This window comes from Rattus norvegicus, chromosome 15 (assembly GCF_036323735.1).
Source record: "Rattus norvegicus strain BN/NHsdMcwi chromosome 15, GRCr8, whole genome shotgun sequence".
NCBI lineage: Eukaryota > Metazoa > Chordata > Mammalia > Rodentia > Muridae > Rattus > Rattus norvegicus.
Window position 1 is genome coordinate 39,460,700 of NC_086033.1, and position 18,000 is coordinate 39,478,699.

General features: G+C 44.3%; 1 protein-coding gene across 6 annotated transcripts in view; it reads left to right on the plus strand.

The window, feature by feature from the left end:
* Positions 1-1,153: 1,153 nt before the first annotated feature.
* The window catches only part of Sacs (sacsin molecular chaperone), an 84,567-nt gene continuing 67,720 nt past the window's right edge, over positions 1,154-18,000 (plus strand). For 4 of the 6 annotated variants that reach the window (XM_063274276.1, XM_063274275.1, XM_063274277.1 and 1 more), the window contains exons 1-2: positions 1,160-1,463; positions 11,965-12,424. In XM_063274276.1, the coding sequence (XP_063130346.1) occupies positions 12,405-12,424 (20 nt within the window). In that variant the 5' untranslated portion in view covers positions 1,160-1,463; positions 11,965-12,404. Of the gene's footprint in view, positions 1,464-11,964; positions 12,425-18,000 lie in introns of all 6 variants that reach the window. The other 2 variants (XM_006252167.5, XM_063274272.1) reach the window with 2 other exon arrangements.

Genomic DNA, 18,000 nt, shown 5'->3' on the forward strand with positions numbered 1-18,000 from the left:
CTCACATTTGTGCAGAGTGGCCTTACCCACTGTGCCATTCCAAGCACATCCCTCTACTGTCCCCTTTAAGATAAGGACCTTGGGCATCTTTGGATTTTGGCAGCTTCAAAAAAAAATTTCCATGGACGCCGAGGGATGACTAATAGGAGTCTGTGGTGTGGAAGAAATGCCATTAGATTTGGTATCGTCAGTGTCCCCTGGGAAGGGCTAGACTACAGCAGAGGAGGCTGGCCTTTCTGAAGTCAGTGCCTTTCCCCAGAGATGTCATTTGAGCCTGCACAGAGCTGGCTGAGCTGAATTGGGTAATTTCCCCAAGGGCACAGCAAACAGAAGCCTCCAATCTTCTGAAGCTCTCACCGGTGTACACTCCCCATTCACAGGGTGCCGAGGCTGTTCTGCCCGAAACTATAACTAGAGCACAGTGCACCCAAGGGCAGCCGAGGAACGGGGCTGCACACAAAGCCTGGAGCTGTAGGGATTCCATGTCTCCGTTTGCGGGAAGCAGGTGTCTATTGCCTCAGTGTCCTCATTACTCAACCAACAAGAACCAGTTTGCAACTGTAGAACATTTTACAAGACGCAGCACATTTTGAGTGAATTCTTTTTTTTTTTTTAATTTATTTGGAACCTTGGGTCCACATCCAACAATGAACAAAGGCACCGTGTAACATAGAATGTGCTGTTTTTTTCTAGGCATGTGCTTCTGGTACTATCATATAGCTATCATTTGTCACCTATCCATCCATCCATCTATCCATCCATCCATCTACCCATCCATCCATCTATTTTGGGACCAGCTGTCCTTGAACTCACTATGTACAGGAGGCTGATCTTGAGCTCTTGATCCTCCTGTCTTCAGACTGGGCAGTGTCTATTCAGAACTCTTTATGGGGCTGAGGAGGCCCACACCAAGCCCCTAGCACCAACCTTCTATGGGGAATGACTTTGTTTTAAGCTTTATGCCTTCCACAAAGTTAATCTTTGCAAAACCAAAAAAAAAAAAAAACTAAAAATAAAAACTAAAAATAAAACTTCCATCATGACTTTTTACCTCAGTGACCCACAGCACTGGGTCTGTGGCATCCTGGCATTCTCTGAAGCTGCTATCTCTTTAACTTAAAAAAAAAAAGCAAGGTAGGGGGAGCTGTGACTGCCGCACTCTGCCGGTCCTGCGCTGAATGCAGTGGCGGTCACGCTGGGACTCGTTGTTGGTACAAAAGGCACACAAAGGGCAGGCGACCAGGTTGACGATGGCCACAGTGAGACTCTGAGGGTCCTTCGGACTGCGTCTGGTCTAGGAACAGCTGTATCGGGTGTTGCGCCCCGCCAGAGCCGGGCGGCCCAGTCGCCCCCGCAGCCGCTGCCGGTCCAGGCCGGTCTCTGGACAAGTGGACCACGGTCCTCAGCATCCACACCCCCAGGGAAGACAGAACAGCTCTGGCATGTAGTGCCGCAGCGCACCGGTGAGGAGTTGCTACATGGCATCCTTGGGTGGGGTGGGTCCCGCGCTACCTCCTCCTCTTAGTTCCAGAGGGGCTCGGACTGCAGGCTTTGTCTTTTTAATTTCCACTCCAAGTTGCCAAGAGTGGTCACAATGGGCCCCGCTGTAATGCAGAGCGGGGGTCCGGACTATTGGTGGCATTCTCAGAATAGTTTTTTACTTAGTCTGTAATTGCCCTAATTTTAGTCTCATGTTCTTAAAGGCCAGTTTTCATTGCCTTATATAATGATACTCGAAAACCTTGTGGCGAAAACATTCTCCTTATTTCATTTCATTCTAGGGGATAATTAAATTCTTAGAAAGAGTTCTGTAATTTTAGCAAAGTTCTCTCCCACTCTCCTGCTGTCCTTTTTGCTTGTCTGCGTGTTTTCTTAAAACAAGGTCAGTGAGGAGCGTTGCCTTCAAGCCTGATATGGTGATGATTTTAGTTTTACTCTTACTTTGTGTGTCTCTGAAAATGGGAAAAAGGTCTTCCATTTCTGCCAAAGACAGGCTGGGGGTTGGTTCCAGGTGTTTTCCAAGCATAAGCTGACACAAACCCATATTGATCTCTTTATTTCTGCGCCAATCAGTATAGAAATAACTCAGGCTCAGCTCCATTTGTCTTAGGAGTTTTAAAAGCACCCCCTGGCAGCAGATAAGAATGAGGACAGTGTGAGGTTCTCATGTCTCCTGGGTGTTGCCGTTGACTAAGCAGCCCTCTTTCCTTTGCCTTGACCGTTAGCTCCATTCTGCGTGGTTCCTTGTCTTCTTTTTTTTTTTTTTTTTGGTTCTTTTTTTTGGAGCTGGGGACCGAACCCAGGGCCTTGAGCTTCCTAGGTAAGCGCTCTATCACTGAGCTAAATCCCCAGTCCCGTTCCTTGTCTTCTTTATCCTTTCTTTACTTCTCTTGGCTCTTGGTTTTTGGCTGCCCAAGTCGCCCCACCCCCATGATCCTCAAAGGCTCTATGTCCCTTTCAAAGGAACCAAGTTAGCTTATGCCACATTCCTGCTTCTCTCCTGTTGTGCTCATCTTTTGAGAACAGCTGTAATAACTGTTGAACGGTTGTTTCCCATTTTTCCCATTAGAAGAAAAGCACAGTTAAAGCTTTCGAAGAACACAGACAGCTTACAGGAGTCCTTTGCTTTCTGCTGGACTGACCCTCAGCAGCCCTGTGCTCAAATGTTAGCTCGACTGGACCTTCATGCACCCTAGAAGTCGCTAACAATCTGTACCTCAGTTTCTATTCTATCCAAGACACTGATAGGCATTGCTCACATGATGGTGGTATCACTGAGACACCAAAAGTTTGTGAGGATATCTAGCTTGGAGTAGGCAGTGTGTTGCTAGTATTTGATTCATTCCATCCTGTCCGTCCGTCCATCCATCCATCCATCCATCCATCCATCCATCCACACATCCATCATCCATCCATCCATCCACACATCCATTCACTCATCTTTCCACTCATCCATCCACACATCCATCCATCTATCCATCTATCCATCTATCCATCCATCCACACATCCATTTACTTGTCCTTCCACACATCCATACATACATATGTCCAGCAACTTATCCATCCACACATCCATCCATCCATCCACACATCCATCCATCCACTCATCCATCCGCACATCCATCTATTCATTCAATCTATGAAACACACCAAATAGCTCCATTTATTAGTTCTCCCTCAAAAACTGAATTTACAAATGGGCTTTGGCTGAGTGCATCCTAAACAGCCCTTGCTTTGGGCTCTTCACTGTCCTATCAAGCTGTTTTTATACCTTTGACCTATGAAGGCAGGGTTAAAAGTGCTAAAACTTCCTCATTGACATGGGACTGTTCTCTGAGGGGAAGGAAGGCCGATTCCTCTTGCATACCATTCCCTAAACACATCATGGTGGCAGTGACAAAGGCTATCCTGGCCATGTCCAACACGAGTCCAAGTCAGGACAGTTAAATGTGCTCAAATGTGCCAAATTGGAAGTCAGAACAAGTCCCATTACTGTTCTGATCTTGGCCACTCACTCTTTATAGGCATTGCCAATCCTGTGACTATTTTTCATCTCTACTCTGTCTTTCTCCTTTCTCTTTGCTGTTTTTCCTTAAACTCTACATTTAACATGTGCTGGGTTTTAGTGTCTAGGAGGGAGGCATTGTACCCTTCCCCGAGTGAGAAGGAAAACAGAGAAACTGGAAAAGGCACTGGATTGGGAACCAGAAAGTGACTTTAGCTCTGCTGGCTTTTCTTTGCCCATAACAGAAAACCATTTTTCCTCTTAGCTAAGATAAGAGGTTTGGAGAGAGACTCTAACTTTCCTTAGAGTCCTAAGTATATGATCTTAACAGCTCTCTGGACTCTGCATACTGCCTCAGAAGTATTCAATCAAAAAATCCTCTTCCCTTGTGTGGTCAAAATTAGAAATGATTCAATAGCCCCATTTTGTTGGTTACAAAATGCAAAATTGAAAGAGTAGAAACTCAGTGTATTCTTATTTGAAAAAGAAGAGGTCTACTCAATGTAGCTTTCCTTGCTGAAGATCACTGGGCTCTCAGACCCCAAACCCCAAGTTCTGGCATTGTGTTCTTCCCACTGCACTTAGGATTTAGGGTGACAGGAGATCTGAGGGCTCACACTGTCTGCCAGTTTTGTACAGAGCCATCTTTAGTCCCCTTATAGCATGCAGACAGACATTTGCTTTTAAAATCCTGCTTCTGATTGTGTTGTGTCTCTCTCTCACCTTGGCCAGAAGACAAAGGCTCTGAAGTCCACGGCCTTTCACTTCTTCCAAAAAGATAAAAGCTTAAAGTCAGTCAGGCACCTTGTGAGTGGTGACTTAAATTTCACGTGCACCTTTATTTCACTAAACTGCTGAGCACTAGAAAGGAACGCACGGAGAATATTATAGGTCTCTGGGATTTTTGGACATTTCTACACAATAGTAAGTTTAGCATTTTCCCTGTTTAACACGAGGATACATTTAACTGTTAGAAATCCCCAATGAGACAAAGGAAATATTGGATAAAGTGTGCGCACACTAAAATATTATTCACTGTCTGGAACTGAAGCTTAACAGGTATACACATATTAATAACTTTATAATACTGCAGAAGCAAACATTTAACTGTTGGATTAAACAATAGTTGCTTTGCACGTAAGGACCTTAAATTGTTATATTTTATATAAGTACCGCGCGCTAACCGATTGCACCACTGGAGCTCCAAATTGTTATATTTTGAAGCACGGCATGTAAATTTTATTCAGTCTATGTCGGCTCACACACACACACTTATTTTTCCTTATCAGTGCTTTTGTTAGGTGCTTGTGCTGGTGAACACTTTAGGAGAACTCTAGTCCTGGAGAACTTACTTGTTCAACTCATTATAATCCTCAGAGACCCATCTAAGAATGAAAACAGGATAGCCCGAGACTCTGAATAGATTTATGCTGAGACAGACTTGGGTTAGCAAGATGGCTTCTCATCATAGCAGTTCTGACATTTAGCCCCTGGAGCTTCCAGGTTCCTGCTTTTGAAAGGAGACTGAGAACAGATCAGGAACCTAACCTCAGCGGATCAGGTAACGGGACATAGCCCCTGGCATGGTGTTGCAGGGTAGGCTTCTCCAGCAAGGTAGCTTTTAACAACAATAAGTAAATTCTTTGTGGGGTTGGGGATTTAGCTCAGTGGTAGAGCGCTTACCTAGGAAGCACAAGGCCCTGGGTTCGGTCCCCAGCTCCGAAAAAAAGAACCAAAAAAAAAAAAAATAAAAAAATTTAAAAAAAGTACATTCTTTGTGTCTTCTAAAAGCTACGTGATATGCACCAACTCTTGCCAAATTTAGGAGATTTTAGCCATATTTATTTTAATGTTATTTTTAGCAGCTTTACCAAGATTGTATCCATATGCCATACAATTCTCTTGTATGTTACGTTTATAAATTTTTATCTGTGAACATAGACAGGGCTTTTTTTTTTTTTGCCAGTGTCAGACCCTGCCTACCACAGTCATCGCTACGTATCACAGAGTCAACTTGAACTTGATTCAAGGTATAAACCTAGGCGTTTGTTCTTATGATGTGGGAATGAGAGTTTCTGCACGTTGGTGCAATTTGTACACCAAGTTGCTAAACTGTTCGCACTGTCGAATGCCTCCTGCATCCACGATCAAGAGCCTGAAACAGAGAGCAGAAGAGGAGTCAGACGGCTTTGAGGAACTGATAGCAAAGGAAACAAGAGAGGCCTGGGTTGCACAAAGGGCAGCTTCAGAACACCAGGAGTTACACTTAGCTGTGTTCCTCATTTAGCCTGAAGTAGGTGTTTCCATGGCCATTCCGTGGAAATCTGTGTGCCTGTGTACACACTAAGTACACTTCACCTTTAGCTCCTTGTTGAGGTGTTGACGTAAACACATTTTATTTCTGCGTTTGATTGCCCAGGTATATGAGGGCAAATCTGGTTGTGGTGACCATGTGTCCTCCAGCCTATGGCCCACGGCACTGACCCTGGTGACACAGGCGGGGCCTACTGTGCTAGATCTTACTCTGTTGATTCATTGGGTGAATTCATCTGACTTTGCCATTTTGCAAAGATTCGGTTTCAACCTGTTCATCTCTGCTGACTCATGCTTTGCTGTGTCCTGAGAGGATAGGTCAGTCTTTCTTGATAGATCAGTGGAGGCCAAGGGCTAGAAGTCTGTCTGCCTTTGGCTTCTTGCTACTGTATTGCAGACATTCGAAGGGAAGCTTTTGTCATGCCCAGCAGGGTTTACTGCTTGCAAATTTGTTTACACTGTGGAATTTTAGTGTTATCCTCGGATAAATGTGTACACTACTCTCAGGGGAGGGCCAGGTGCAATGCTACACCCAGTTGTTATAAATGGGTTAGCTGCCTGCTTCTGGGGACACTGGGGCCGTTTTGATAGGTTAAGCCGCAGCGAGCTGTAGCTGTTCAGCATGGCAGCATTTGTGAAGGGCCTCAGGAGAGGCTACCCCTGCATCCCACCTGAGTCCTCTCCATACATCCTCTGCTTCGCCAGGTCCCCAGTGTTTCGAGTCTATTTAAAAGGCTCTGCAATGTAACAGAAACCCTAAATAGGATAAAGCGCTATGGTGGCTCTAGTTATGTTTCTGTGCCAATCCCGTAGGAAGGCCTAGCTTCTCGTTTCCTTGGTAACAGCCAAGTGTCCGTGTTGTAGCTTCTAGGAGGTCAGCGTTGACCTCGATGTTTCAGTTCATTTTATTGCAGCCTAGACCCTTTTTGTCTTCCACCCACTACGCACTGCTTACCTCTACGGAAGCACGGCCTTGGATTCGGGGATCCTGGCCCATTGGTTACTGATGGTGCCTTAAGCACCGGGACTCCTGGCTGTTTGTCTCAATCGGTGTAATTCACAGACACTTTCGCATCAGTTAGTGGGTGAAATTGGCATGTCTTTCTTCCTACTCCCCAGATGAAAGCACACAGTGCCAAACCTTGCTGTGAAGCTCAGGTTGCCAAAGTGGGATGATTCTGCTGAGAAGGCAGAAGGGGCGCGGCGTAGACACGATGCTAATGTCAACAGTGGAGAGAGGCTCCAGATTTCGGAGCCAAATGAATGACCGATTCAGCAGCTGGCCAGGAGGAGTGTCCACCTCATTCCCTCACAGTCACCGCAGGGCACCCCGTTGTTTACGCCTTGAAGGAAGAGTGTGAATTGGTGGACAGAAACCGTCCCCATGCCATTTCCTCGGTACGTGGGAGGCAATGTACACAAGTCCAGACGGCGGCATCTAGAAGTTGCACTGGATACGCGCGCTCTGCTAGGTGCTTCCAGACACAGTTCAATAGCTTTTTTATGGAGACATTGTTCACGGGCGGCACACGGCCACGTGTTACAGATGTAGAAAACTTAGGCACAAAGAGATTGTAGGATTGGCAAGTGGTGAGAAGGCTCCAGAAAGTTATATGATGCTTTGTTCTTGCCCAAATGATGGGGACCAGCAGGCTTCCCTCTCCTTTGAGCGTTAGAGGCCATCTGAATGCCTGGGTGATCCCGGGAAACTGGCAGGGTGTTCTGTGACGGATCTCTGGTGCGCTGGCCCAGTGCTCGCTCTCAGCCTTGGTTCTAACTTCCTGTTTCCTTATGATCAATCCTCATGGCGTCTGCCAACTTCAGTAGCGTCTTTCTAGAACCAACTCTGTCCCCTTCCCATATTTTCGTCGGAATTAATCCTGTGACCTTATTTCTCAGCTCTGTAAGTTAAAACTTAACCCAGTCTTCGACCATCCTTCCTTCTGAATGAAATCATGGAAGACTATATACTTCTAAGAAATGCACTGTTCCCAATTCTAATAACGAGCCCACAGGTGAGGGCTGTGTATCCAGTCTGAATTATAGGTCTGTGTGCTTTTGTTTTGGCTTTAGGTGGTCACCTGGTACTGCGTTTGTGTATAGAGATGGACTGTTTCCATTCATAATTTGTTTGGAGCTGAGGGTGCTTTGTATTCTGTTGCTACTAAAACACCACAGCCTCGGTAAATTATAAAGAAAAGATCAAGCCTCACAGATCTGGTTGAATGTCAAGTGGCACTTTTGTGTGTCCTTGTTGCTTCTTGCTGGTAGAGTCCCCAGGCTAAGTGGGTCATCATGTGTCAGAAACAAGGAGCGTGTGTGCCTTCTCTGTTCTCAGTCTCTTCTGATAAAAGCTCTAGCAGTCAGTCGTGGGCATCATTCTTGTTCTTTACCACATCAGCTCCCCAGGGCCCCTCTAAACTCTAAACTGGGTTAAGTCTCTTCCTTCTACAGGCTTTGTAGTGGGGATGAGACTTGAGCATGTGTTATGAACCTGCATCTGCTCTATTGTGTTTGCCTTTAAAATAAACATTTAAGGAACAAAGCCATTTTCATTTTAGGGGAAAAACCCCACCGTTTCACTGCTAGCTTTAGAAAACAGCACTGATCGGCTTTTATGAATGCCAATCAAAATGTCCTGTAAAAAATTAAACTACACCAAATCACTGAGAAATTGTCTTCAGGGATGGGTCTACTATAGCATTTGGTGATTAATCCACTCTAATCTCCCAGGTAGTAATAGTGTGAATTCCTTGCTACCCATTCCAATGCTCTGGATTCCTGAATAAAAGACACACACACATACACACACACATACACAGACACACACACACACAGACATACACACAGACACACACATACACATTCACACAGACACACACATACACATACACACAGACACACACAGAGAGACACACACAGACACAGAGGCACACACAGACACACAGACATACACAGACACACATACACACACAGAGACACACACAGACACAGACACATACAGAGACACACACAGACACACACACAGACATATACACAGACACACACACAGACACACACACAGAGACACACACAGACATACAGACATACACAGACACACAGATATACACAGACACACAGACACACACACACACAGACACACACACACAGACACAGACACAGACACACACAGAGACACACACAGACACACACACACACACCCTTACTTTTACTATGCCTTAATGAGCTCAATGGCTGGGCTACCCCGCAGTCCATGTTGCTAACACCTTCCCTCCGACCCTCCTGAATTATTGCTAACTAAACCTACACTCCATCTTTGTTACCTCAGACCCAGTTTGGGGACCTCCTCTCTTCCTGCAGCTCTCAAGCCCAGATCTGATTCCTTCCCTGACATAGGTAGAGATTCTCCTTTTTTCTCTCTCTCCTGAGCTCCTTGCCCAGGAACCTAAAAGTCCCACATTGTCTCCCTTCCCAGTCATCGTTTGCTGGCAACTTTATTTATCAATCGAAGCCAACAGGAGAGGAGGGCAGGGGCCCTCAGCGTCTTACATGCAGATATGTGGGTTCCCATGTAATTTGAACCAAATGAACACAAGTGGCAATTAGAACCAATCCACAACAGTCTACACTGAGTTTTAAGTTCTCCGTCTAGATTTTACTGATCATCCAGAGATGATGACTCGCTAGAGCTTCCGTGATCACTCCTGCAGACATCTTCTCCAGTGGGAGCGAGGGCAGCTTGGGATATACCGAGTGGTAGAGTGCCTGAGAGCATGTGTGAGGCCCTGGGTTCCATCATCAGCATCACCGCAGTGAGTAAACAGACGGGCACACTGGACACACAGACGGGAGGCCCAGGAGCTGAGTCGCTACATCTTCAGCCTTTCACCTTCCTCCTGGAACGTGATTAAACAAAATCGCATAGTTTCCAAATTTCCTTAACATATTACCAATCCCACCTCCCTTCAAACAGCTCTCACATGTGGTCATGTCTAAGAAGTATAAAGTATTTTGTGACCATTATAGTATAAATGTATAAATAGAAAATTCAGTCTCCTGACTTACTGTCATTGCAAAGGTTTGTGATTTCCCCATTTTGTTTCTTAAAAGGTGAGGCTGTTTCAAAGATTAGTGGTTTTTAAGATCTTCCAACAGGGGGTTGGGGATTTAGCTCAGTGGTAGAGCGCTTGCCTAGGAAGCACAAGGCCCTGGGTTCGGTCCCCAGCTCCGAAAAAAAGAACAAAAAAAAAAAAAAAAAAGATCTTCCAACAGGCACACTCTAAGACAATGTGTGTGTGTATGTGCGTGCGTGTATATATGTGCATATGTATATACTACGTGTAGCTGCCCACATGTTTCTTTTCATGGTTCTGGGTATCCAGACTCTGGTCTTCATACTTGGACAACCTGCACTTGACTCCCTGAGCTGTCTCCCAACCTTAGTATCTGTCTTTCAAACGTGAGATTTTTGTCTGTGTTGACTTGAGGTCTGGATTTTAAGAATGCTTTCTGGGTCCGGCATGGCCGCCTAAGGGGAGGTGTGACACGGTTCCAGCCCTGCAGCACTGCCAGGCTGTTGGTCCCCATGGTCTCCATGTGTGCTGATGGTTGCTGGCACCCTGAAGCTGATCTGCTTTCTTTACTACTTTACCTCTGATCCTTTTTCCCTAGGGAATATACTCCCCACATCACTCAGAGCTCATCACACCTAATAAATGAAACAGATGGGGTTCTCAGAAATGAGGAATGGAGGTGGTCATGAGGCTATGGAAGACGAGGAACAGTCCCTCCACTTGGCCTTCACCACCATGGGGAAGGATCTAGGCAACATAGCCACAAAAGTCATAAAAACCTACAGGATTCTTTGTAGAAAAAGTTCACTGCTAGACTTGGCCTTGAATTGGCAATCTGGAGGAGACACATATACCCTCTGGCCCAATGACTGCTGCATTAATTAGCCAGGGTGAATTTGGCAACATTAGGATAGAGAATTAAAGTGGTCTCAAGAAAAAAGAGGCATGGATAGAAAAAATGGGAATCTATAAAATACGAGCAAAGGATAGATGGGTTTATCTATAGGAGTCGGGCTTGCATGTGATCTAGAAGTAAACAGGATTGGAAGGGGAGTATATGAGGCTATGGAACTGCTAAGCTGAGGAAACAGAGATCAGAGAATTAAAAGACGGAATAGAAGTATATAAAAAGTTAGTACCTTGCACCTTCTCCTAGCTACTTGAAGGACTGGAGATGATGATGCCTGGAGAGATAGAAGAGAGAGCTAACTGTTTTACTTACAAAGATTCTAAAACTTTGTAGGGAGTAATTTTAATTTTAGCAGTCTGTTGTCTTACTGTTTTTACATGAAAACAGTTACTAAAGACCACTGTCTGCTACAGTAGGAAACCACAAGAGCTGTGCCCAGCTACCTGTGAAGAGGAGGCTGTGTAAAACCTATAAGGAAATAGTGCTTCTGCTTTGTGTTTAGTTCTGTTCTAAGAAAGCAGGAGCTGGGATTATTGATCCGGGACTCATAGAATTAGAATTTATGTAAATCCAAGGATTTAAAAAATTATTAACAATGATCAAAGCCTGAGTGATGTAATTTAAAAAAAATAGAAGACAGGGTTCAAGCTCTGATGAGAAAGGAGGAGGAAAGATGAGAATCCTCAGGGAGCAGAGAGAGCTCCTGAACTGAAAGCTTGCAGCCCCTACTGACTCTGAGCCATTACTGATCAGCCCTGCTGCCTTTCCTGCCTTTCTCAGGACCCTCCTCATGCTGAGGATGGAGCTCAGCAAATGCTGTTTCTCCGAGAAGGTATATGGTGTGGGAAGTAGGATTACAGTAGGGAGAGATCACGGAAAGAGAGCTCGTGAGGCAGGTTGACAGATGCATTTATTATTTCAGAAGCCTCCAGGTCTAGTAACGCAAGTGTGTTTGTTGATGTGTGTTTTGTTGGGAGGCTGGGGACAGAGGGGAATGTCATGCCGGTTGGCAGAGGTGCAGCACAATGATACTTTATATTTAATAGGTCACTCAAGCTAAGGGCCCGGCTGTCTTCTGTGCAGGCTGCGTTCTCGGCATACACATTATTCTTTTCCTTACCTTGTTTTTTTGTTTTTTTTTTGTTTGTTTGTTTTTCTTTCAGAGTCCCCGAGATAAAGCCAAGATGCTAGTAGCTCCAGACCTGGGAGAAGTGCTCTCAACGGCAAGCATCTTGTATCTCCTGAGATGAGGGTGGGCGGCATCTGCCCTCTGCAGTTCCAGCAAGGAATACAGAAGAGCCAGAGAGGAGGAACACGTTAAGGTTGCCCCTGGAAAAAGCCCAAAACTGCCAGCCAGCTGATACTGGTTTGCTTTAAAAAGGCAACCTTATCAGATCAGAGCAGCATACAGAACACAGGAACAAAACACAATGTTTTCTGATGTCACACGGTGACAGATGCTGGGGAAGACTGGCTTTTCATCAGCCAGGAAGAGCTTCGTTCAGAGTGCACATCGACAAGAAACACAGGAAGCACAAAGGACCCTTAAGCAGAAGGAAGCGGGAACCGTCTATGGTTTGCAAGGACAACTGCTCCAGTGACCATGGGGACCGAGGAGACTAGGTGACTAGTTACCGTTTTAAATGGGATTTATTCACTTATTTATGTGCATGTGCAGTCGTGAGTGTGGGGGACGAGGGACTAGTTTCAGAAGTCAGATGTCTTTCTTTCTCCAATGTGGGTTCCAGGAAGGAAATTCAGGCTATCAGCTTGGTAGAGGGTAAAGGGCACTTTTGTTCTCTGAGCCATCTTGCTGTCCCCACAGTTATTTATAAGAGTAATACCTGCTCTCACAAGCTTAGGACTAATTTAAAATTATGTTTACTGATTGTTACTGAAATGTATATGGGCCTTTCTTCATTTTGAATGTTTTAAATTGAAATAGAATTACATCGCTTTCCCCCTCCTTTCTCTGCCTTCAGACCCTTCCAGCTACCCTCCCTTGAACTCCTCCCACATCCCACTCCTCATGTTATAGCATAGTTTCCTTTAATAATTATTGGTGTGTGTGCGCGTGTGTGTGTGTGTGTGTGTGTGTGTGTGTGTGTGTGTGTGTGAGACTCTGCAAATACATATAAACATGCTGTCCCCTAGTCATATAACAGAGTGGTACTCTTTTATTTCTGTTTCCTTGTTTCTTGGTCTTTTTTTTTTTTTTTTTTTTTTTTGAGACAGATTTCTCTGTGTAGCCCTGGCTGTCTTAGTATTTGCTCTGTAGACCAGGCTGAACCCAAACTCGGATCTGCCTGCTCTGCCTCCTGAGTGCTGGGATTAAAAGCATTTGATACCACAACTGGACCAGAGCGCTACTTGTATTCAAATGGTGTACTGAAGTAACCAGTTCAAAAATTGAATTTTTAGTACTATAAAAACAAGAAAGACTTCACATCTTAGCCTAACGATATCAGCAGATTAAAAGACTTTCCAAATTTTATTTCCCACACTTGAAATACTAAATTAACTTTTTAAAAGCGAACTCGTTTTTCTATACTAGTTTTTGGAGACCGCACGTTAAACAGGAGCACCGTTACTTTGGGGAGTAGCTGCTCTCTAGCATTGTCAAGAGGATTCATGGAACTGATTCTTCCCATGCACCCCAGACTGACCTTGAACTTGCCCTTCCCGCAGTGCTGGGATTACAAGCCGAGCCATCTCATTTAGCTGTTTTTACAGTGTGTGAATGCACACGGGTGCCATCAAATGCAGGCATACTCAGGTGTCTTCTGTATTTACCACAGCAGCGAGAAGTCACCTGAATCAAGTCCTTTACTAGTACCGATGCTGTCGTTAAGCACGAGAGGCATGAGCACAGTTCTCACCACCCATGGCTCTTTGCAGCATCTTGTAGATTTTCAAGAAAAAACTTTCCCAGGCACTTCCATAGTGCCACCCACTCCCTTAATTTTGGAAGTAGATACTCTTTTTTTTTTTTTTTTTTTTTTTGGTTCTTTTTTTCGGAGCTGGGGACCGAACCCAGGGCCTTGTGCTTCCTAGGTAAGCGCTCTACCACTGAGCTAAATCCCCAGCCCGGAAGTAGATACTCTTACAAATAAAGAGTGAACTGCTTTTCTTTAGCTTAACAGTTGGCCCATTTGTTTTATGAAATTTCATTTGCAGTAATTACGTGGCACCACCTGACACTAACCAGGATGTGTCAATCACCAGCAATGTAGTTTCTCTTGCCATCGCTATCATGGTTGGTAAATTCTATTTGTATCTATATCTACATTATATCTACATGTTTATAAAAGGAAATATGAGTCAAATTTGAATGTGCTTTTTCTGAGGATGGCATTAGATGGGCTGTAGGTACTTTTGAATTCTTACTTTACTAAGAACCATAATGTCAGTAACCAACAACACACACATACATGTAAGTACATTTTTCTACACACACAACAGTACAGCCACTGACAGCTTCACTCAGCCTGCTGACTGTAGATCCCTCATGTCTCTGCACGTGTTCAGGCTTGAGCTGATCTGAATGAATACTAACAGAGGCAGTAGGGAAAATTACCGAGAAGAGACAGGCGGAAGGAAGGAAGGTTCTTGCTAAACTGGATCCGACAGAATGATCACATGGTTTGGGTGACAAGGGTGGATTCTAAGGGGACTTAGTGGTTGCTTGCTGAAGCTAGGCCAGGTAGGCTGGAGACAGGACCAGGTTGAATAGAGATGGACTGGAATTTAGTTAAGGAGAATCTTGTCATCGCTCCTCTTATTCAAAGAAATATGAGACGGCCTTCTCCAAGTCTATTCCTCAGCCCATCCTCATGTTTATTGCCGACCATTGAGAGCATCTGTAGAGACTTCAGGGTTCAAGAAGACAGGCATTTAACGAAGGAATTCCTATGAACATCAAAAGAAAGGCAAAGACCTTTGGGATAAATTATAAAGCTAATTTCTGAGTCTGAGGGGTGGCAGTTGAAATTTCTAGATGAGTCAGATGCTTCCTCAGATGATGGAGTCGGGGCACCATGGATCCTGTGGACGTCCTGTTCAAATGTCTCTGAAGATGGAGTGGACGCCAGTGCTAGTCGTGGTCACTGCCTGGAGCAGAGGGTGAGGATGCAGGAGGAGGCTGATGGATGGAGTGTGGTTTTTCAGGAATAATCGGAGCACAAGAGCAACTATGAGTTAGTGGTAGGAGACTTGGGGTGCGGTGGTTAAAGAGCAGAGACCATGTAACAAGAGGATAACGTGTTGTCTGTAGATCCTAAGGTTTGCAAGTAAGAACCAGAATTGTGATAAATAGCATGATGCTAGGACATGTCGTGGGAAAGGCATTTTCTAAGTGTATGGTAAAACTTCTTCAGTAGCTGTAAAATCAGTATTACCTCCCTGTATGTCTAGAGAAAGGTAAGAGCCTTTAGAAGATTTGATACTGTGTTGTACTCTATTCAATATGCTAAATAAACCTTACTAGTCTTATAATAATGACTTTATTAGTCATTAAAATAATAACTTTATTAGACTTATAACAATGAACACTCATTTCATTAGGCAGAGAAAAAATTTGGGGGATTGCTTTGCCTCCTGGGAAATCTCAAGGTCAACTCGAGAGATAGATTCATTTAGAATCTAACTTGGAGAAGGCATAAAAATAATGTCAAAAGTATCAAAAGGTTTGAACATTTAACTAAATGGAATCTTAGTTTACTGTGATGAAAATTTTGTCTACTGAACCAAAGTAACAAAGATTCAAAAGAAGAAAACAGTTATATACAAATAAGCAAACAAACAAACGAACGAACTTCAGAGACTGGAGGGACGGCACTGCACTTAAGAGCGCACGCTTCTCTTTCAGAGGACCTGAGTTCAGTTCCTAGCATCCACATAATGGCTAACAATCATTTCTAACTCCAGTCCCAGAGGCAGTTGTGAGCTGTCCAACAGGGCTGCTGGGAACTGAACTCAGGTCGTCTGAAAGAGTAGTGCATACTCTCAACTGCTGATCCATCCCTTCAGCCTCAAACTATAACACTGAACAACTGATAATCACAATTTTATTGTGAGCATGCACATGCACATACATGTATGTTTTTGTGTTCATGCGTGCATGCATGAGCACATGCATGGGGTTGGGGATTTAGCTCAGCGGTAGAGCGCTTGCCTAGCGAGCACAAGGCCCTGGGTTCGGTCCCCAGCTCCGAAAAAAAAAATGAGCACATGCATGTGGAGGCTAGAAGTGAACCTCAGTTGTTGCTCTTCATGAGTCATTCACCTTGTTTCTTTTGAGGCATGGTCTCTCATTGGTCCAGGGTGTGCTGAGTAGGCAATGCTGGCTTCCCATCATGCACCAGGGATTCAGATCTGGGACTATAGATGAGCATTACTATGTCTAATCTTTTACATGGGTTCTGAAGTTCTTATGTTTGCATGGTAAGCACCTTGTGGATCGAAGCTATTCATAGCTCCCTGATAACCCTTTATTAATAGTTTTAGCAAAATAGGACCTACACATGGTGAATTGCTTGGTATTTATTAGTCAGTGTTGCAGAGAAAACTTTCTTATTTTCTTCTGACACCATCACAGTGTTTATAGGCAGGCTGATTTGTAGTATAAGGTTTTATATTTCTCAAGACAGAGTTGGCAAGTCTATGCAATATAAAAATAAGCTAATACCACATAATCCCGTATGTAGTAATGAGTGTGTCCGCAGTGTGTTTTACTTAGAGATTATGTAGCGCAACTCTAAGTTTGCAAGTTGCAAAAAGATTTTGGAGCCTTTCCAGCAGGCATGTTATGACACTAAAAAGCCTAGCTACCACTTCTAGTAACTGGCCTTTTAACTGTATACAGCATAGGTATGTCAGTCATATATTAAGAAAGAGAAGGGGGAGAAGAAAACATAAAACCTGAAAATGAGAAATACACCAACTTTGGTTTGTTTCTTCACTGCTCTGGATGTCCGTGTAGTTGGCTGGCATCCAGCAATTCATCTTTTACTTATGCATCTGTTGTAGCTTAAATTCATAATTTCATTTAAAAGATTTATTTTATTTCTTAGTTCTGTATATGTTTGTGTGTGCACATGTGAGTACAGGTAGCCGCAGAAGCCAGAGAGGATGTTGGGTTCCCTGAATTACCGCTGGTTGTGAGCTATAGCATGTGGATGCTAAGAACCGAACTCCGGTCCTCTGAAAGGTTAAGATGGCTCTTAACCACTAGGCCATCTCTTCAGCCCCTTAACAATAGTTTCAAACGCTTTGCTATATAGTATTGTTGACTGTTAAATTGAATACAGACAATTGAAAACACACCCCTTTTTAAACTCGAGCAGTAATTCCAAACAGGTCTTGTTTACTAAAGATTTACTTAAGTCATCTGAACCTGGAAAATGTTGGAATTCTTTTCTACTGTCTTAGGAAGTTGGGAGTTTCCCTCATGTACGTGTTTCACTGTTGCTGGGCCAGTTTTCACATATATGAGTACACTGTAGCTGTCTTCAGATACAAGAAGAGGGCATCGGATCCCATTACAGATGGTTGTGAGCCACCATGTGCTTGCTGGGAATTGAACTCAGGACCTCTGAAAGAGCAGTCAGTGCTCTTAACCGCTGAGCATCTCTCCAGCCCCTGCCGGGCCGGTTTTAACAGCACCTTGTAAAGGGATTCCGAAGTTAATATGGGGATGCCTTGGTGAAGTAGAAAATCATACATACTAACACATGTACACATGTAAGCACACAACGGCTGTTCTAAGTTTTTATCACAGGTGGCAGGCAGATGACAGTCACTAGATTTTGTGAGGCAGTTGGCTCTCATCTTCATCTGACCTTGCATTATTTGGTGTTCGGTTTTGTTTGTTTGTTTGGTTTTGTTTTTTGTTTGGTTTTGTTTGGTTTGGTTTTGATGTTACATATGGAGGGTGTTTCCAGATGCTGTTTGTCCTGATACCCAGCTTTGGGGCCTCTGAGTCCTTTTGAGAACCCTGATGGCAGTAGTCTCAAATTCAAATAGCTGTGTGGAATGGAGAGGCTGGCATAGGAGGGAAGGGGTCTGTTGGGTGGGCTGAGGAAGTGGGCGGCAGATTCGAAGAGGATTGGAAGAGAACACTAAGCTGGATGATGGGAGGAGAATGGGGATACAGCTGGTGAAATAGAGCCAGTTTGAGGATGTCATTGGTGGTCAGAGTC